At 46.8% G+C, this 21,079-nt stretch overlaps 1 protein-coding gene across 1 annotated transcript in view; it reads right to left on the bottom strand.

Moving 5' to 3' along the window:
• SCUBE1 (signal peptide, CUB domain and EGF like domain containing 1) overlaps positions 1-21,079 on the bottom strand; it is a 228,838-nt gene that overhangs the window by 36,982 nt on the left and 170,777 nt on the right. The window contains exon 11 of the mRNA XM_026864497.1: positions 10,063-10,185. Within this exon, the coding sequence (XP_026720298.1) occupies positions 10,063-10,185 (123 nt within the window). The remainder of the gene's footprint in view (positions 1-10,062; positions 10,186-21,079) is intronic.

Raw genomic sequence — 21,079 nt, 5'->3', positions numbered from 1 at the left:
GGCTGTTTCTGCGTGATGGAGGTCTTGTCATCAGAGACTGAGGTTGTGTCAATGCTCAGACTGTCTGTAGACTTCCCAGACACTACCCTTGCTCTCGGGTCTGTGCTCACCTGTCCTAGATCTTCCCCTCCCCTCCCCATTACAGGAGGGCTTTGTTGTGCTCCGGTTCCTCCAGTAATCTGAGGAGCCCAGCAGGAGGCAATTGGCTTTGGCTCCTATCACATTTATCCTCTTACCATTGTGATGTTAGGACAATCTGAATCGCAATTACAGGCAATACTTTCACAACATTTTTTTAAGAAAACAAAGTGCTTTCATCAAAACATTGCCAAGATTTTGTGAGCAAACATGTATCCTTTTCCAAAATCAATCATTTTCCAAGGCAAAGGCAAGCTGAGTTACCCACTGCTATTATGGCAATAAACTCTGCTACTGCTTCAAGTGCTGGGGGTAGGAGCAGCCATTTATCAAGAGTAGAAGTGCATTAAAAGAAACATCAGGCAGGTTTATTTGTTCTCCGACAAACATAAACATGTTTAGTAGTCTGCACTCTGCTCAAGCCACTATTTACACAGCAACTCTGTAAGAGCAGCTTGACAGCCTGATGGGACAACATGAAAAAGGCTTTACCCTCCCTGTATCAAGCAAGGAATATTCCCTCTATCCTGCAATACATTTGAATTTTATATGTATTTCTGAAAAGAGGAAACTGTTCTCTTTGCTAAGGTGTCTCCATCACCCTTTAGTAGGAGCTGCTAATGAGACTTCTTGAAGGAACAAGAGACTGGTCTGGGTGAAAATGTGCCTGGTGTTATTTGATGAGGCTGAAAGAGCAAGTACAACAACACGGTTTCAGTTTTCAACTGAAAACTCAGACGCCTCCCATGGACCTGACTGGGCATTCCCAGCTTGCTTCAAGCTCTTGCTGGAGTCGTTGGCCACTGAATATACTGTTCTCTGGCTCTGCTTCAAAGGCTGGCTTAAAACCCTGCTCAGAAAGGCTGCCCTCCGTGGAGTCGAGAAATGGAAGGTATTCCTCCGAAAACACCGACAGAAATGTTTTGCAAATACACATCAAAAAAACCTCCACCCAGCAAAATCCCAGAAGATACTCACTCCTCTGGTCCACTACCTCTTAATACTTGAGCTCAGATTTTTGGTTTCATCCCACCTGTCCTAACTAAGGCCTCCTCTCCAAGGTATAAAAAGAAGCAGCAGCAGTTCTTAACATGGCTACTGGGAGAAAATCACCCTGCTCCGCTCCAACAGGTTAGGGGTTTATGCTCATCAGAGCAAAACAGACAAAACAGGGCACTTTTAAATGGCCCAGAAGGGTAGATGCAAGCACAGGAAAAGGAAAGTCTTCGGAACATTTGGGATAGGGTTGTCATTTTATTGCAGTTCTGTAGAGCACTCAGTGTAAAGGATCCCCAACCTTCATCAGTGGGATGAAGTGGCTGAGCGCAGTGATGTGGCATTATCTCAACACACACCACTGCCACTGTGGAGAATATATGTACACATACAGTCTTTCTCTGGTTCTCTTTAAAAACAATTCCTATTGAATTACAGCTTTCAGCACTATTTATCAACAGATTATTGTTTGTGGAAGAATGCTCCCTTCCTGCTCAAACTATTCCAAGGCTGACTCATATCCTGGTAATTCATTAATACAGAACATGATTCTAGTCCAGTAAAATAATTTCTGCACTATACACATCATAAATCCTACAGCATCAACTGAAAAATAGATCTCAAATTCTCTTTCTAAACACTAATGGAACGTTTTGCTTGGCTTCCCCCACACATCATCAAGGGGAGGGGGCCAGACCGAGCTGTAAAAAGCAATTTGATAGCAGTATACTTTATAGAGTTTAACACTGGAGTAGAAGAGCTACCATACTGAATGAGACCCGAGGTCAAACTCATCTAGTATCTCACTTCCAACAGTAGCCCATATCAGAAGCTTCATGGGAAAATAGAGGAGGAATAATCTGTCCCATCTGCCCTCCACACATTAGGTCTCACCCCATTAGAAGGTGATTGAAAGCCTAGATTGTGAGGTTTAATATTTCTTCCAAGGAGCAGCAACCAAAGGAAATTTGCCTTTAACTTATGATAACACTGTGCTGCAGAGAGGAGAACTGGAGGTGTGGGGGACGTATTTGTTTTCATGTTTCAGCAGACTTAATTGCTGCAACCAACACGGGAGATACTATCACTTGGCAAACAAACTCGTACTGGCTAGAGCTGTTTTTACTTCATGCCTGGGGCACTGATTGTTTCTGGGTATGATCTTGCAACCCTTTTTTTCTCACAGAGGCAGACTGTACCACTCCTCACAATCTCAGTGACACCAAGAGTAAGCACCATGTGTAACAGCAAGGCTTTCAGAAGTACCCGTTTTACTGACAGCGTAACATGTTGCTTCCCAGTGGAGTATTTTTTTAATCTGATGCTAGAAGCAATATGGTGCTTGTCATAAGCAAGATATTTTTGTAAGGCTCAGTGACACAGAATGCCTTAGAGAAAATCTGCATGGGGAATGAACATCATCAGTGACAGGGAAATCATCTTGAGTTTTCCTTCTGCGAGCTCGTCTGACTTCCTCAAGCAGCTCCCAGGGTCCCTCCTGGCGCACCACCAGCTCTTGCCAGCCCCTGGGCCACGCTGGCCCCTGGGCCAGCATCGCTGCTCACAGACCAAGTGTTCACACCACTAAACATACTGGGCCGTGGCCAGCTGGCCTGGCTGCAAATCTGCCTCTGTCAAGCCAAGGTATTCTGTATCTCACAGCATGCCTGTCTGACGTGGATGAGTGTGAGTGCACCAAGGCAAGCCCTCTCCCCCTCATGGGTACCACTCGGAGGAGTGTTGACAGGGGCATGGCTCGAGCCCCTTCTCCCCTCTCTCCCTCACGGATCACCCTGCACTGGCACCGACTCACCCTGCTCAAGTGCTGTAAGAAAACGGGGCCAGCAGGTTCCCTCAGTGTGACGCTGGGGAGCACAGCAGCCTTCCCTCGGTAGCAGTGAGGGCGACGTGGAGCCCTGGGTAGGCTTCAGGCTGACAGCAAATGCACGTGCACACTCAGGCAGAAGTCAGTGAGGGGACTTGTGAGTCTGCTTGCTGCCCGCTTCAGAGGGCAAACGCACCCCGGGGACCCCCGGGCTCCCCTCTCCCAAGGACACGGGCAGAGCACCCTCACGCCTCCCACTGCAGTTCAGCCCTGGCCGTGAGGGTGATAACACAGTCAGAGGGGTGAGGCTAAAAATGTATTTTAAATTTTAAGAAAAATCCTCATCAAGCAGTAAAATTTCTGCTGGTGTCCTCTTTACAGTGTCTCACCAGGCTGTGGAGCTCTGTGTTACTGCCACTCCAGACACAAGGGGAAAGCTAAACAATGATACTTCTATTCAACATTTGCTTCTTTTATAAATTTAATGGGGGGAGAAAAGGAAAGAGAGGGGGTAGACCAACAACCAACACTTCCCAACATTTTTCACTACAAAGCTGCCCAAACCTTAACACTGCTGTATTGAACCCGAGGGGTCTGGGGCTCACCCGCTGCCTTTTAACCGGACTTAGATGGAACAGTAGTTGTCGCAGTGATGCAGACCACCTGAAGGGTTTGCCCAGTCTCCTCACTGCTGTACGATGCAGCTGCCCCCCCTGGGCTCTTCTCCAGCGCCCTGCCTCTAAGGCTGCAGGCGGGTTCCCTCAGCTCCCACGGAGAGCAGGGAGAGCTGGGGCAGCAGAGCAAGGTGAAGGGCAGCTTGGCCAGGCTGCGCGGATCCTGGCAGAACACTCCCCTGTCCTGCTAGTCCAGGGCCTTTCTTCAGCGTTTTAAAATGGGGACACAGGACGTGGGACTCTCCCTGTTCTGTTTTCAGGATGCAAAGAGAGAGGGAGAGCTGCTCCTGCCCTGCCCCTGCCCTGGTTGAGTGACCCGAGGCGGGTGAGTGTGTCCTGTATAAACCCAAGCAAGGGGCGGATCCTCGTCCTGAGCCCTCCACCAGGACCTGTGACTGGGGCAAGGCCAGTTGCTTTACTGGGTTACAGGACCAAATGGGGGTGGCAGGTCGCTGTCACGTAACCCAAGGGTACAAATCTCTTTGGACCCTTTTTTATTTTTTAATTTGGACACTATGTCAAAGATGTCTGGTGATTCAGTGCTGCTGGTGTGGATGCACTGATTTATTTGGGATTAAACTGGTCCTGTACAACCATATGTATCATCAATGGTTCCATACAGAAGAGTATAGTGAGATCTTTGTAGCTAATCTTTGTGGGCTTCTTTAGGCCAAAAATAATTCCCACAAACACTATCTGTCCTTCCCTGTATGATTAATCCCTCATTTCATACCCATTTTCAGAATGGAGATACCATGCTGGGAGATTTAGATCTTGCCCTTGGAAGGCTAATAGTGCATATTTTGTACAAATAAGTGAAAAGGTGGATGTTATGAGAGGGGATTATATACCCAGTTAATATGGCAATGTTTCAAGACCAGGCCTGTAGGATCCTTGGATCAGAGACAGTTACTATATTTTTCAAGGTGCTACTTTTCTTTCTCACATTCTGGAATGAAAGAAGGCTTCTCTTGACAATTATGCCTTGGGAGCCCTGTGCAAAGCATCCCTCTACCAACAGATCAGTCACGGGGTCAGCTAGGTCTCATCACATCACATCTCTGGCATGAAGCCCTATTTGGCAGTGAAGAAAGGTCAGTCTCCCATTTAACAGTATCACTTGAGGACTGCACGGGTTTCAGTTCTGCGGTGCAGTGGGTTAACCCAGAAGGCCTGAGGCTGGGTTCAAATCTTATTTCAGATCATAAGTAAAAACCAGTTGTGGACGGCAAGAGTTGGGAGGTGTGCCCGGTAACACACCGCAAAGCCATCACAAAACTTGGTACACTCATCAGGTTTGCTCAGGGACAACCTGAGAAACAAAAAAACAGAGCTGGGCAAGGTTTGATGTGTTTTGCAGGTCAGCACTGCAATACGCTGGCAGAGTTACTAAGAAAACTGCCTCAATATCTGCTCATGCCCTTGGCTCCAGCCATTACTTCCAGCTGTTCCATGCCATAAGCATCAGGTTTTTGAGGAACAAAGTGAAGCTGAGGAGAGAGGAAGGGGGGATACAGCAGGGCATATAAGAAACACATTCATTTTAAAAGACAGAAAGAAAAGTCCAGGTATGCAAATATGACAGTGGAAATGCTCAGGTCTTCTGTAATGAGAGGAAAAATCACCTCAAATCAGCTATACTTGGGCTTCTATTGGATAGCTTTGTGGTGTTGAAAACCTCCAAGCCTCTAGCAAACCGTGCCCACAGAAAATCACTAGAGGGAAAATTCACTATATGGTGAATCGGGGGCACTGCAGCACTGAATCTCCTTTGCACAGACAGCCCAGCAGCGTACGAGGCCCTCTCTGCCAGCGCCTAGTTACAGGAGAATCAGCTCCACTCAGTTCAAATCTGCCAGGAGCGTATTAAAGAAAAACCAACAGCCAAACAGGCAATAGACCAAAGCAAATAAAAAATGTTGTCACCTACGGTGTGTGAACACGCGGCCTTCAAGAAGCCCCGCGGGCGCCGGGCGGCCCAGGCAGGTGTTCCTGGTATTCCAGGTGCCCCAGAGGGCTCCTGCCTGGGGGACTGCCACTGTCCCCAGCGCCTGCACAGCTCACACAGCTGGTGAAAGGCTGGTGAAAGGCTACTGGGGCTGCACGTGAGACCCAGCGACCACCCAGCCCCGCCTGAGCCTGCCTGGGAGGCTGTAAGGGCACTGGAATGATGCAAATGCCTAAAACTGCCCCCTGCAAAAGTTTAAATTCCCCAGTGTAGGAGGATTTGGCCCTAATCTGGTCAGAGGAGGAAAGGGGCAGTGGCAAGAGTGGAGATTTAGCAGGCTGAAGTACTACATGTTGATCACTGGATGCTCCCAAGAAAAGCACCTTTTTTCCGAACATAACTTATCTTTCCAACTCTGCCACTCCCTGGGGAGACTCATGACGACTGCGTGTGCTGCAAAAGGCGATTCCTACACCAGGAAAATTATTTCTGATAGAATTTCACACATTTTTCTGGGTGCTTAATGAAGCTTGAACTTGAGTGGAGCAGGGAGACTGCTTATTGTTGAGTTTTTTTCGAGATCACTGCACAACAAACAGAAACTGAATAAGCAATTAAGTTAACTGGCTTTAAAACTCATATTGGCTGAGGATTAAGGCAATTATGTCTGTGCTTACACACATTCATTGCAGCTTTAAACAGTCTTGCTGGCTGTTTTGTTGCTGATGTGGTTCTAAAACCAATCTGGGTTGTTGTCCTGCTGTTAATTACCACCAAGGTTACAAACACAAGCTCTCCTTGCTATCGGTGTAGCTATGTTATTTGTATTACACACCCAAAGGAGATGCAGGCCTCTCTTGCTGGGTTTATACAAACAGATCCAACCGTTCCTTCCTGCATCAAAGAATTTACAATACCTTAGACTTAAGGGATCTGTTAAAATAATACACAATAGGTGGGTTTGGTATTATCATACAGTGATTTCACTGTCAAAGGAAGAAAAAAAAAATCTATTTTCAAGTTTGTGTGAAAAGAAAGACTCTGGGAAAGCAGTATCAGACTCCACAGTATCAGTGGCAGGGCACTGTGGATTCTTCACCTTCTGGGTTACAAATAAGTTTCCTTTTAAATGGCTGGAATGCAGGGGAGGGGAAAGGAAGGGAAACCCCCACATTCTCCTTGTCTAACAAGGAGCCACAGCGTGAGAACCACTCCCTAGCAGAAGTAATCTGTGATTGACAATGGTTTTCTTTGCAGCCAGGGCTAAAAATGGTTTAGCTGTGACCAGACAAATGCAGAAGATGTTAATGCCCTTTACAAACCCAAGGGCTGCTTACACAGGCATGCGGGGCGGCCAGCTAGTGGCACCAAGCGAGCAGCAGGCTGCAGAGCTCCTGAAAACCAACGAATTTTCCTATCAGGGTATGAGCACAAACACATGAGAAAAAATCTGTCTTGTAATGGGCAGATTCACAAAAACTGGAGGTTTATTCTCCAAGGTGGTCCAGGCATTCACATGTGTGATCTCAGGCAAGCTGCTATATTTGGCTTCCCCCTTCCTGTCTGAAAAACTGAGAGAGAAATACTTTCCTCTTCACAGAGAGGATGAATGTGTGTAAGGCATTTGGTACCATGGGGTGGGAGCTCCGCAAACAACCAGAACAAAGTCTGAGACTTTGATACAATTTCCCTGCATTCTAAAAGTCAGCTCTGAGGTCTACAATGAAAGGACATCAAGGAAATGACATGAGGTGGGACAACCCCAGAATTTCACAGGGAATATGAAGAAACCTTCTTATTGAAACAGGTACAATTGCCTTGTGCTGAAGTTAATGATCAGACGAAGACAGTTATGCAGCAACAGCTTACCTGTATTTTTCATCAGTCTGAAAAATACAGCTAACATGAACTGGACCTGTGGCTTTGTTCTTCTTCACTGGTAATTTCCTGTGAATCAGACACAGGCACAGACTCATTCAGGGTTCTGCAGGTCACAAAAGGGCGGGCTTAGCTGTTCCCATGGGCATTTGCCCGAGGTTAGCAGAATCTGTCCCTTGATGTCAGTGACGAACTCCCTATGCACTAGGGAGGCCACCCGAACTAGGTAGGGCTCAGCCCCACGCAGTGCGGACTTCTAAGGTCCTAAATGAGTATTTGGTAAACACGTTGATTCCTAACTGAAAGAAATCTTTATTTTAAAAATGAAAACCAGAGGAGAAAGGCGATGTTGACAGCCAGATCGTAAGTCATTGAAAGTCTATTATGAATCAAAACAACAGATGTAATGTGAACAACAGCATCTTTTATAAATACAATTTAGACTTTTCTATTTCACGCATTGGAAAGGTTAATATGCCCAAAATAAATTTCCCTGAATCTCTCAGTAACGCTCTACGGTCAGTGTTGACTGGCTGTTACCAGAAAAGCCCACGTATGATTGATATTCCAGCAGTCACTAACCCCAAACCACATTTTTCTGTCAGACCTGACATTCATAACTACAACCACTTCCACTGACTATAGTCTTTTTGCAGCAGAAGCAGCAAAGTACAGGTGATTCATACCCCAGTGATTTCTTGATCTATATTCACTTTCCTTTATCAGCAGCCTACTGACTGCCGGAGTCACCAGTTCCCACCTCAGGCACCAGACAGGAACGGGACGACACAGCGCTGCCCCTCCAAGCACCTGCTGGGGCCACGTACCTCAGACCTGAGGCAGGAAACAACCGTCCTCCGCATCTCCCTGTGTGAAGAACCAGCACTTCTGGGACTGGAGGAACTTCTCCAGCCCAAAAATTCTCTGGGCTTGCAGTAACCCCTCTGCTGAGCGACAGACAAGCTGCAGCTGGCGAGTCCAAGTGCCCGTAGAGGCAGGCAGCGCGCCTGCCCCCGCTCACTGCCACGGGCCAGGGAGGGATGGCCACAGCACCTTTGGCCTTCCACGTCCACCCTCACCAAGGGGCGGAGAAGATCACCTGCTGCGTCACTCCTTGCACGTACCTACCGCTACCAGTGGCCCACTCCCTCGGCAGCCCAGGCAGGCACACAGAGAAACAAAACTCAGGTGAACAACATTTACAAAGCTGCTTCTAATTTCCCATTAACACAGCAGATATCTGATTATTTACACGTAGCTTTCAAAGTCTGTTACTAAGAACACAATGAACAATAAATTTTGCACCAGCTCTCACCTACCAAGAATGCAGGGCTTGACTTGTCTCTTGAACGTTTCACTGGTGTAACTACAGTTCCTTCAGTGGTGAAACCTCTGACTGATACCACAGAGAGAGCGTGTCACCACACATGAAATTCATAACCCAGACAGCACTCCTAACTCTCTCCAAACACAGCATGAAGGGAACAGTTCTTTTAAACATTTTGTTCCTATTTTTATCAGGTACACCAAGCCTGACAACCTCCCCTTGTCTGACATGACCCGACAATGTGGTTTCTGCCCGGTCCCGTGGCACTAACTGTGTCACTCCCGGCCCTTCCTGCCCTGTCCCAGCTTGAGGCCAACCTTGCACTGACTGCTGTGTCTGCTCGCGCAGCGTGGGTGGAGTAAGCTTCTCGGATGATGGAAGCACCAATGAGAAAATTTTTTGAATGACGTTTGTATCTTCAGACCTTACTTTCTCTTTTGTTGACGAAAAGAGAAGCTCTAAAATACTAACGCTGTTTTGGACTTATTTATAACTTCTGTGTGTTCAGAACCCATGCAAGGAATTATGTATTAATAAAATGGCAATTCCTGCACAAAATTTTTATTGAGTACATCCTCCCACCCTCCTTCCCCTCCTCTCTCTCCTGACGCATGCTCATATTTCTACCTTTTTCGAGGAGGCTTTTAAAGAGTAAAGTTACAGAGCTCAAGTGTTGAGTGTCATTTCTCCAAGGGCACAAGGTTCGTACGTAAGCTGGAAATGGTTATGCACTTCATCAGTCACAGAGTGTACAACATCGTATGACGCAGATAACAAATCATGATGTGGACATCAAACGATACAAACCACACTTCAATTCTCACAAAGCTCCATTATCCCTTCATAAATAGCTTCTGTCAGGCAGAGGTGAGCTCACAAATTAGACTCTTTTTAAAAGTTGAAATGTTGCAAATTCCAGTAGGTTACTCTAATGACTCTGGTGTAAATATGACAAGCCTCTGTCCCGTTAGATCAGAGCAGATTAGGGGATCTGAACACCAGGCTCCTTACCTGAGCCTATTCACTACACCACATGGCTTTCTGCACTTCAGCAGGACGCTGGCATTCCTACTACTAAAGCCACGGGAACAAGACATTTCCAAAAATCTTCTAAACCCCCTCAGGAAATGACAGTCTGGAAGGTCTTTTCTAACTTTATTTCCTATGACAGCACAATTAAAACATGTAGTACAAATTATTTCATTACCCCCCTCCAAAAAAATCCACGAAAAACAACATCCTCATTATTCAAAGAGTAAAAGAAATAAAGTATTACCTTGGCAGGTCCGTTCATCTGTGAGCAGCTTATAGCCTTTCTGGCAGCTGCACTCAAAGCTGCCAACCGTGTTTCGGCAGAAATGGTCACAGCCACCGTTGTTCACCAAGCACTCATCAATGTCTGCAAAGCAGGAACGGGATAAAGTTTAGTTCCTGGCAGCAATTCAGTAGTTCAGGGCAAGAGTGTGGGAGGTTACTGAGATCCCCGGGAGGCTGCTGCCCCTGCCAGGGATGGGGCTGGGCAGGTATACCCTCCCCAAGCCTCCCTGCGAGGCTCGCGAAAGGGCCTGGGGCTGAGCTGTTCTGCAGACAGAGGTTCTTCCCTCAGAACCGGACGTGCCCCATGACCCAGGCTGAGGCATCCCCACGTTAAAGAACATTAAGGAAAGTTTCTCTGTAGATGTAGGGCTCAGCCTGACAGAAGGATTCAGCCCGTGTAAGACGTGAATCCCCCACCTTACATAGGAAATACCAAACCCCAAGAACACAGGAAAAATGGAAATAACAACAAACATGAAGAAAAACATATGTGAATTCTGAAAAAATAATTCCATTATCCCTACATACACAAATGTAGGGGTACATTTGTCTAGAATTAGCACTGCACGCAAGTTTGTCCACTGTGAACACTGTCACTGAACACCCATTTGCACCTGTCTGACTTTTTGATTTGGTATCACAGGAGAGCAACTGCGAGTGCATGTGAAATTGCTGCTTCAGTAGTTCTGAAGGCAGAGAACCTATTGCCTTTATTTGAAAGCCATCGCTATGTATGTACGTATGACGGATGGCAGCAGTGGCACTCACTTTAAATAACGATTATGAAGTGCACTGATGAACTTGATAAGACCTCTGTTCTGAATTTCAGACTGGTGATGCTACTTCCTCCCCCTTACAACTTCTCCCAGAGGTGCTGAAGAACTGGAATGACCAGTCCCTTTTCCAACCCATGAAGTCTTGTGCAATAACTATATAATAGGTCACAGAACATAATTTGAAATACAGGGCATCTTCCCATCTCTCCCCCTGCCCCCCAACCCATGGATCCACGTTTATTTGAAAAAAAGTACTTCCACTCCCTGGAGAATAACAGTGCCAAACCCCAGCTCTTTTTAGGGATGCATACAGTGAAGAAGTAATACAACCAGAGCCTTGGCTGCCTACTCTGGAAGCGAAAACAAGACCTTTCAGAAAAGCGAGTGGAGAGTGATTTTTCCTACTGAAAAGCCTCTTGCTGTAAGAGCTCTGAAACTCTGAGGTAACAGCTGGCCGTTTGCAAAGCAGATCTTGCAAAATGCAAATCTAGGAGCCAAAAGAGCTAATATGTGGAGATGGAAATTTATCCAAGAGAGCAGGATTCTGGTGAATGGACGGTGCATTTAAAAATTAGTTGAATTTAGGATGAGTTTTAGTGGATGACATTCATTAATTTTTGAAAACATCATTGCAGACATGGGGGAGTAGTATGGCTCTTACCATGTTTCTGCCTGTAAAATATAAAGAGCAGCAAGGAGCGAGGAGGTCAGTCTAGACATTCTAAGAGCTGAGAGGCAAAGTCAGCCCTCTTTTCTAAGCACTTTGCTGCACTGACCCTGACAGGAATACGCTCAGGGGACCGCACTACTCAAATAAGCAAGACCAACATATACAGTCATAAAGGATTGCTTATGAGTTCACTTGTGGCAAAGAGAGAGCAAATTGCCCAGAGAGCCCCTGAACTAACACTGCTGCTCCTTACTCTCGTGCCTGGCCCTGCAGAGGAGCCCCTCCTGCGTTCAGCGCTACTGGAAGCTGGGCGGTGGGGAGCAGCTGTGGTGGCATCACCCCGAGTGCCTCGCACAGAGCCAGCTTAAATCTTTATGTCTCAGGTAACACAGCTCTCAAAGTGCTCCGAAATCAGGAGTCGCGTTTGTTGCCTGTGGTCCTCTAGTTCTGGGGTTAGGCTAGCCGAGGAGAGCCAACCTGAGGCTCCCAACCTGATAACCTGGTGAAGGACACATGGAGGGTTGCTTTGCGCAATACCACGGGATGGAGGCAGCAGCCCGCTTGGTTTCAGCTGGATCACCAGCACGGGTCAGGATCAGTGGTGAAAACCCAAGACTTGTGGGCCCAGTTTGTGTGACCTTTGGGTTCCTCTGCTGCCTGAGACTGCTTGAAGCAGAAATTACTTGCAGCCTGTCAAACACCATCTGAAGTAAGGACGGATGTTTTAAATTACAGCCCCTGGATTTCACACGTTAAATTCCAAATTCCAGTCTCACTAACTTTCTTTTCAGGGTCTCTGAAGACCATAAGGGACAAAAATGAAACCCTCCTGGCCTCAGAGGGTAGATTGGAAGCTGTTAATCACTGTAATTCCACTGACAATGCAGCACATCAGCTTTACACCAACAACTCTTTGGAATATTTCTGAACCAGAATCTGGGTAAAACCTGGGAGAGTCCACAGGAAAAGAAAGTATTTATTCATTTCTTCTATCTGGAAAACATGACGTGGCCTTTTGAAACCAGGACCATCAAAACAGAATAGAGGTCAAAACTGTTAGTGGCAAAAACATTCTAAATAACACAAACAGTGCCAATGTCTCTGCTTTCCCTGTATTTCTTTCCACGGCCACAGCGAGACTGACGAGGCATGTAAAATTATTTCACTCTATGGAGAGCAGTGCATTGCTGCACTGCACTGGGAAGGGAGCAGCACCCAACCGTATCATGTCTAACTGGTTCACAGAGATTGCACCAAGTCTATATCCCCACTATTTTTCTTTCCATAGCTATAAATATTGCGTGTTATGGGGCATGTGAAAATAAATTATTCCACTGTGTGAGAAGGCGAGGCCCCATTTATCGTGAGGCTGACTGGTCCCCAACTCTGTCAAGTGCCTGTTTGAACTGCGCAGAGACTAGGCACATCTGCCCACCACGCAGGGAGAGGAAGCACAGTGGAACCCATCCCCGCCTCCACCAGCCCGCGATGATTTAGTCAGCTATCCCCACGCTGCTACTGGGACTGTCTGCAGGGGTCCCAGACCTGGTGTCCTCCCAAGCAGTTCTCAGGTGGCTCCTTTTCAGCTATGATGCAGGTTGCAGGAGAAAGGCTCAAGCTGTCCCCAGGGCTCTGCCCCCAGTGTACTGCACCACGGGGGGCTGTAGTAAAGCGCCCTGGTGCTCGGCGCTCGGACAGCGTGCCGGTCCCTTCAGACCAGGAGGTCTGATGGCTTTCAGTGCATCAGCAGCCACGCATTGCTCCGTGCAGTGAGGCAGCGCTCACACAGGCTGCTGCCCTGCTACAAACACCCGCTGATGTGCCCCACACAAATGGGACACGTGCAGGAACGGAAAATACAGGCCACTGAGGATCCACGGAAGCATTAAAACTCACTAGTCAAAAATGTCAGGTGAGGATGGAGCGTAACAGGGAACCAAGCACTCAAGGCTCCCGTTAGCCCTGAAAATGGTCCGTTCCCCCCCCTTATGGCACTAAAACCAAAAGCAAACATGGTTTGCCCAAGGTAGCTAAAACCTGCTTTAAAGTTCTAGTATTTGGGGGAAAAAAGCCATCAACATGACTCTGGAGATGGAACTCAGCACCCCCCGCAGAAGCGGTGGGCCCGTCGGAACCCAGCGGCCAGCCCTGGGCCGTGCTGCTGCTCCGGAGCGGGGAGGCCCCACCCCGGGGATCCTCACGGAGCCCGGGGGAAGCCCAGCACGGCCCCCTGGCTCTGCCTACACGGCCCCGGAGCCCCCTGCCATTTGGTGGCGAGTCCCAGAGCTGGCACCAGCCCCAGGCGCTCTCAGCGTGCCCGTTCCTTGAGGTTATTTTGCAGAGCTCTCTGTATTCTTTTGGACACTCAAAAGCTCATTTCAGCAGAATGAAGGGGGCGATGACTTCAGGAGAATGAAGGAGGAATACATAAAGTATTTCTCAAATAAGGGATTCTCCTAAGCTGTCTGAGGATCTCAAATAGGAGTGAGGCCGTGGAATCAGCCTTAAATAAAGGCACAAGCTCGGATGCTTGGCGGTAAGCTGCACAATTTGACCAGGTGGAAGAGGCAGGCTGTTATTTCTCTGTTCACGTCCTTGTGCAGCCTGATGACCCTGTCTGCTCCTGTTCCACTCGCGCCCTCCCACAGCCCGACCCGCGGCAGGACCTGCCTCTGACCGGGCTGCGGGGGCACAGGAGCTCACAGAGACTTGCCTTGCTGCGTACGAGTCAGCGAACCACTAAAAAGTAGGGATTGTAGGCAACTTAGAATTTAACATTTCATTCGCGTAAGCTGCTTAAAGGCAATGGGAAGGGAATCAACGTGCAGGCTCACTTGGCTGTGGGATTCCCACGCAGCACCGGCGGAAGTGATGCTTCTCCTCTCAGTGCCTGGACAAATATTTGAACTGGTTGTGTCTGTCTAATCCTTTGCATTTGTAAAATGCTACCTAGCTCCAGGGAAATAATACACTCCCAGATCAACCTAAAATAATTACAGAAACTTCATACTCTTCTTGTTTTTATTAATGACAGCATTTTAGGATCAATAATGCCGTTACCAGCACGGAGTGGACACCAATATAGACATACCTTCTGCAAAGTGGGCTAGCCTGCTATCCTTCTTATTCCCTGCTTTCATATTTTTCCTTTGCTTTTCTTTCCTTCTCTTTTCTCATGCTTCTACAAATCACCACTGTCCCCTAAAGCCTCTAACTAGCGTTGCCTTGTTGACAGAGGTATCAGTTCCCTGATGCACACAGACCACAAAGTACTTTATAAAGCAGCCACAGAACTTTTTAACCCCATGTCAGAGGTGGGGAAATAGAGGCACAGAAAAACAAACTCACTCATCCACACTTGAATCCAAGCCCAGTGCACAAGCCAGCAGGCTCCCTTGCCTAGAGCACGTTTGTTCTACCCGACAGACCCTGCCAGAGCCACCAGTGCTCACACCGCAATTACATCAGTATTTGCAATAGAACTTGAACTATAAGTAACTCAGGATCAACATAAACATAACCTATCAGGCTACACTTGCCGTGGCCTAAATAACATTTTCCATAGTGTTTTAAATAATGTATGCCAGGGATATTTTATTAAGGTTTAAGGATAATATATCCTCAGACTCACTGGATTCAGTGCCACTGTGAGAAAATCTAAATCAAAGTAGAATTTAGGTTCTGCTGCTCCCTGCAGCAAACATTAAGCCAGCTGCTGTCTGACAGTCTACAGGGAGTTCGAAGTCCTAGTTCCAGTTTTACAACGGGTTTATGGGCAAGTTGTAACACCTCTCTACTTTACTCCATCTGTATATGGGGTATTGGCAATCATCAATTGATGTTTTCAGGACCAATACCTTAAAATGGATTATTCTAACTGAACAAAGCATTTTGAATCAGTCATTTACTGCCAAAACTTTTGAGTCAAATTACAGATATTTTTAATTTGCGGTCTGGGCTTCTGACTGGTCTGATACAGCAGCCTGTTCCGCGTTGGTAAGGTTCCTCCCTGAAGTTTTTATGGGTATGTGCAGAACCGTACAGCCTCCTCCACTTCAGGGAGCACTGTGCTGTTCCACCACCCAGTGCAGGTCGCTGCCTCTAACAGGTTTTGCATGTCTCAAGGAGGAATAATCCTGTTTATGCAGTGTTTCCTACTTGAGGATTTCAAAGGCCAGCATCTTATCAGCTTCATTACCTTAAACCTACGTACCACTTCTGCAGGGGAGATAATTTTAATGAATTCTCCTGTAACAGATGTGAAAGTGAGGCAGGTAGGGTAGCGTGTGACTTCCCTGCACCAGACAGCTAGGGAATGGAGGCAGGCATACATTACAGCACCTCTAATTGGAGTTTCGCACTTCAGCGACATCCTCATTTTCCCTCCCACAGTGCTAATTAACTGTAATGTATGATAATCATTACTGAAGTTCCACTAAGTAGCAAATGAGGGTTCTCTGTTTAATTAGCTTTATGGCTAGGTTGTGGGGCAAGGCATTTTCCTAATTAACAGAATTAAAACTTGACTGGGCAGACAGGAATGAGTGTAATTAAAATTTAATCTCCCTCATCCTGAAAACAGGCTGCCCACAAAATGGAGAGCTTTGTGTAAATGCTCTTAAAGCATGGAAAGGTTGGGGCAGGTTTCAACACATTTCCCTCATGTCACTTTCTCCATTTTCACCTGTTATCTTTGCAATTTTACCAAGAAACCTGTCTTCCAACACAGATGGTAATCTGTCACATATGGATTTAGGTGTCAGCTATTCTCCTCCAGGACATATCCACTCTGACATTATCCACCAACCAATCAATAAAAGAGTCTGCCAGGCTGCCAAGAGATCAATCACCTCGTAAAACAAACATTATGTCCCATTATTTTCTTATTACAGTTAATTAGATTTATAAAACACAAAAAGCTTCAAAAGTGAAAAACTCAGAAATGCTGTCAGAATAGTTTAGGCCCTGATTTCTCATTTGTGAAAGGCAAGGGATTTACTAAATCTAACGTGAAAAGAAAGGATTTTCATTTAAAATTTTTGCTGAACACTGAATTCTTTTTTAGACTTAAAAACATGTTAGTGCAATGCCACGAACCCGAGCAGTGCAAGCTGTCTCAGGCTGTGACACCCGAATGTGGACTGGAGACAGAAAGAGGCCGAGAGTCTTAGTGTCTGGGCTAAGGTAAATGCAAAAACGTGTGTGTGTGTGTCCCAAAGCCATGGGAATCCCAAAGAATAAAGTCATTTTGATTCCTACTGCATTATTTTATGAATCAAAATGCTTTTTATAAAGCACTGGGGGGAGAGGGGTAAGCGTGCAGTTAAGACTCCCACCTGCACCTGGGGACAACAGCTGACGTCTCCGTTTCACAAAGGCCGAGGAACGGACAGGGAAACCCGGAGGGCCACGACTGCGAGACGTGCGGAGCTGGAGAAATGCTGCAGATACGCTGGGCTGACCACTTAGCTGCCTTAATTATCCACAGAGCCACTCTGGCCATCACGGTGCTATGTTCAATGTTTCTGCATGTCACGCAGGAGGCACCAGGACAGAAGAGCTATCCGGGCTGCTGGAGGTTCCGCACCACAGCGACAGTAAAGGGGCCCACTCAGTTCCGTCAGGTACCTGTCAGACCCAGCTGGGGAGCTGACACCCCCAAGCGCTGCCTCTGTACTCGGTCTCACTCAAGAACAAGGCCTTGCCCTTAGCCTCTTCCGTTTCCCCCCAACACAGAGCAGGCTGCGCGCTCCTGAACCAAGGCACAGGAATCCCCAGACTCAGCACATTAACTCCATTCACCTGCACTCAGCCGTTTTCATTTCCCTCCTTGTTTTCAGTTCCACCTGGAACTATTATCTGCTCAGGAAAGCTGTGTGCTTATTTCCAAGAATCTCAGTTTGCTTCTAAAAATTTTGTTTGATAAATAAAATTTTAAAATAAAATTGGTATTAAGAACAGTTGAAGGCAGTGATGCTCTCTCTAAAATCCCATTAAAACTCTGCTAGCTTCCCTATGATAAAGCTATTGCTACTGAAGAGGACAGCTGAATACAATTAGCCCGTGGTAATTCAAATGCCTCACAGCTGATAATGAATCCAAGAAATTTGGCTGTTGAGAAAAATTAAGCCTCCCAAACCTTCTGAAGACATTACTTCAGTCAAGTAGGGATCTTGTTCTGTGCCAGGGAAGACGAACGCTTTGCCGAGAGCAGGATCTAGCCATGGAAGAAACAATCTGTATTTTATGGTGAAAAAAGCAATAATAAAAGAATGAAAAAAAATACTGTAAGTTTTGAATGTTGGTAGCTATGATTATGTGAGTAGTCAACTCCCAAATTACAGACAGCACAGCTCACTTTTACATAATAAACTGCGGTTGCTGATCCTCAGGGAGCTTTATATTGTTGAATAAATGCAAGGTCTTTTCAACAACTGAAATGCAAAATATGACCCTCCCAAGCATTAATTTAAAGGATTTGGCATTTTCAAAGGGGAGGTTCACAAAGACAAATAACAACTGCAAGTTTCCAGGGAACGGGGATATTGCCTAGTCATGAAAAACCCCGAACTTAGTACACATAAATTTATTTGGTGGGGATAGATGGAACCCCTGGGAGGGAACGAAACTGAATGAGTTACATGGCAGCTGACCCAAGTCTGAAATGTTTTAATGGAAGATAATCTGTTATATTATATTTGTCTGTCATGAACAAGTCTACAGCAGACAAATGAATTGTGTCTTTAACCTAAAAAAAATATAAAAAGGCTATTCCCCCCCAAATAGGGAAGGGACAGTGAAAGTTTTACACACATTCTGGATTAGATAAATTTGCAGTAACAGTTAGAAGGCAGATGTTAGACAGTTTTGTTTCTTGGATTCTGCTCTCCACCCTATCTTCTTCATTTTATTTTTGTCTCCCATTCGATGTTCTTCTTCCTGACAAATTTCACCTGTGTTGGTTTTTAAAATCTGCATTTCCTCTCATTTTTTTAAATTCCATGGGTTTATAATTTCATTTTTCTCACTGTTGCCTGGAAGTTCAATTCTCCCAGAAAGCCTGGATCAGTGGATGTCTGTCTGTGAAACGAGCTGGTGTGATGGCAGTGACATACAGACCCTCCGCTCAGCGTCCCGCTGCTCATTCCTCTGATCCCCTCACCAGGCTTCCGACCGCTTGCAGCCACCCACCACCAACAGTCTTCTCCCTTTTCTGCCCCCAAATCCCACGCGTTTTCTGCTGGTGACCAGCACCTTTCTGTCTCTTCAACATCTCCTCCACCACCTGGGTTTTACCATCAGCTCTGCTGACCCTTCTCCCCTCTCTGTGCCCCCCTCTGCCCCTCACTCAGGCGCTGTCATCACATGCCAGATTTGCCTCTGCACTGACAGCAGTCAACTCTCTCTTTTCTTGAAGAAAGTGAGGAAAAAATTTAGAATCCTAATTCTGAGTCACCTCCCAGCCTTATCAGGTCTTGAAACAGCTGTTTCCCGGGCAGCAGTGCTGGGCCAGGGGGGTGTGGGCAGGACAGAGCTCTCTGCCCAGCCGCCGCAGGTGCCTGCCCGATGCTCTCCCTGCTCCCCTCGCACCGGGCTGATCTTATTTGTTCTTTGTCTGGAGACTGACGACATGGATGCAGTCACAGAAAGTGGCTGTGCCCTCAGCAATAAGGCTACTGCAGACAGGCCTCAATGTCTCTTCTTTAAACCACATTTAGGTAGCTATTTTGAAAATGTTTTTGTAGCTACCTGGGAGCTCACGTTCTGGTCTGATCTCCTAGTCCTATCCACCTCTTCTAACACGAGCAGCTCTTCTGATAAACTGAACTTCACCACTGCTCTTCCATCAGTTACGCAGTTTCCCTCTCTCAATCCTGATCTTTATGAGGGTTTTTTGGACACAGATAGTCTTGCATCTTGCTTAAGTCCTGCTGGAACAAAAATAAGCTCAAAACTGCCTCTGTTATTTAATATTCTGGCTTTACTCTTCCATTTGTCACTCCTATCAAACTTAGAAAATTTCCTTTGCACCTTCTTCTCTCACCAAGCGTACCTGCTCTCTGCAGCACAGCCCGTGCCTATGGTTGATCCATAAGCCGAAGAATTCCCTGCAGAAGCATTTCCCGAGTTGGACAGAGCACAGTCTTCTCGGTGCCGTCCCAAGGAGGTTACAAAGTGGGTGTTCTCAGAAACTCTTGCCAGGACTCAAGCCCTGAACAGGACCGCTGTTTTACTGACAAAAGTCCTAATTTTCCTTCCATTTAAGGTTGTTTTTGTTATTCTTCTCTTTGGTTAGGCAGCTGCATCTATTGGTTCATAGTCCTAAATCACCCACTGGCTGCCTTTGGTTGCTTCTTTGGCACAAACGCCTCAATTTTCTTAATCATACGGGTTTTGTCAGAAGAAGAGGAGTATTAGGAAGGTCTTTATTCCTCCCTGGTCAGACTCTGAAGGGAAGTGGAACGGGTAACCAGTTAGAGATCCTGTCAGGACCAGTACCCTACAGGCTGGGCTCAGGCTATGTGTGTGAGCTCACAAGGACGCTACTGCGGCAGGGTTTGAGTTCGGGGGTCCCAGCGGATCCCTCTCACTTCCCCAGGCACACACCTCCGAGCCTGTGCCAACAGGAGGTACCTCGGCCACATGAGGTAAGGCCCCGAATCCCCCAGGAATTACCAGGGCTGATGTGCGTATTTTTGATTGAGGTCACCAATTCTTCTGACCATATTCTAAAAAAGGGGTCACTGGGATTCCTGAGCGCAGTAAAAGGCACAAGGCCCCAGAGGAAAGCCAATGCCCTGACAGAGGTTCTGGTGTCCATGGCGGGGGCAGCACGGGCCTCGGGGAGCAAAGGGAGAGTCGCAGAGGCCACAGGCGATACAGAGGCCTGAGGATGACAATCTCTATTTTCAAAACTAAATAATAATTTTCAATGCCTTTTTTTCTGAGGTTCTTGACTTGAAATCCCAGGAGGATTCCATTTTCTGAAATCTTCCCCTAAAAAGCCTGACATGTATATGGCCAATCACCTGCAGACCCTCCATCACTTGCCACTCCCAGGAATCAGGGTTAAAATGTTCCATCTGCTTGGTCAGGTTCTTCACCGAGGGTCTCAGCACTCAGTGTACCACAACCTGGTTCTATTTGCAGAGTTTTGCATTTTTTTCCAGTGGAGATACCAAAATAGCAAATGAGAGCCTACTGAGAGCAATCCTGTCTTTCCCTTGGTTACTTCTGACAGACTCTAAGCAACACGCACACCAGTGCTCTAGGATATCCTTCAGATGATTTTACTTATGCGCGGCAAGCAAAGAGACGCTACTTCCTAGCTTAAACGAAAAGCTGCTCTCCCTCACCATCCCGTGCCCTGGCCGAGAGCAAGGCTAAGGGACTGTTTCCATATGCTACTTTCCAAACCAAACGGTGAATACAAGGCACTTCTCAGCAGAACGTTAGCAGACTGTAATGTGCTCTGCACCAGAGGACTCCGGCATCAAGCAGCGATGGTATGAACCAGGAATAAGAGTACA

Source organism: Athene cunicularia (genome assembly GCF_003259725.1).
Source record: "Athene cunicularia isolate RWA chromosome 1 unlocalized genomic scaffold, athCun1 chr1_part2, whole genome shotgun sequence".
NCBI classification, from domain to species: Eukaryota; Metazoa; Chordata; class Aves; order Strigiformes; family Strigidae; genus Athene; species Athene cunicularia.
The sequence above is the reverse complement of the archived record's forward strand: the minus strand, read 5'-3'. Positions and strand labels throughout refer to the sequence as shown.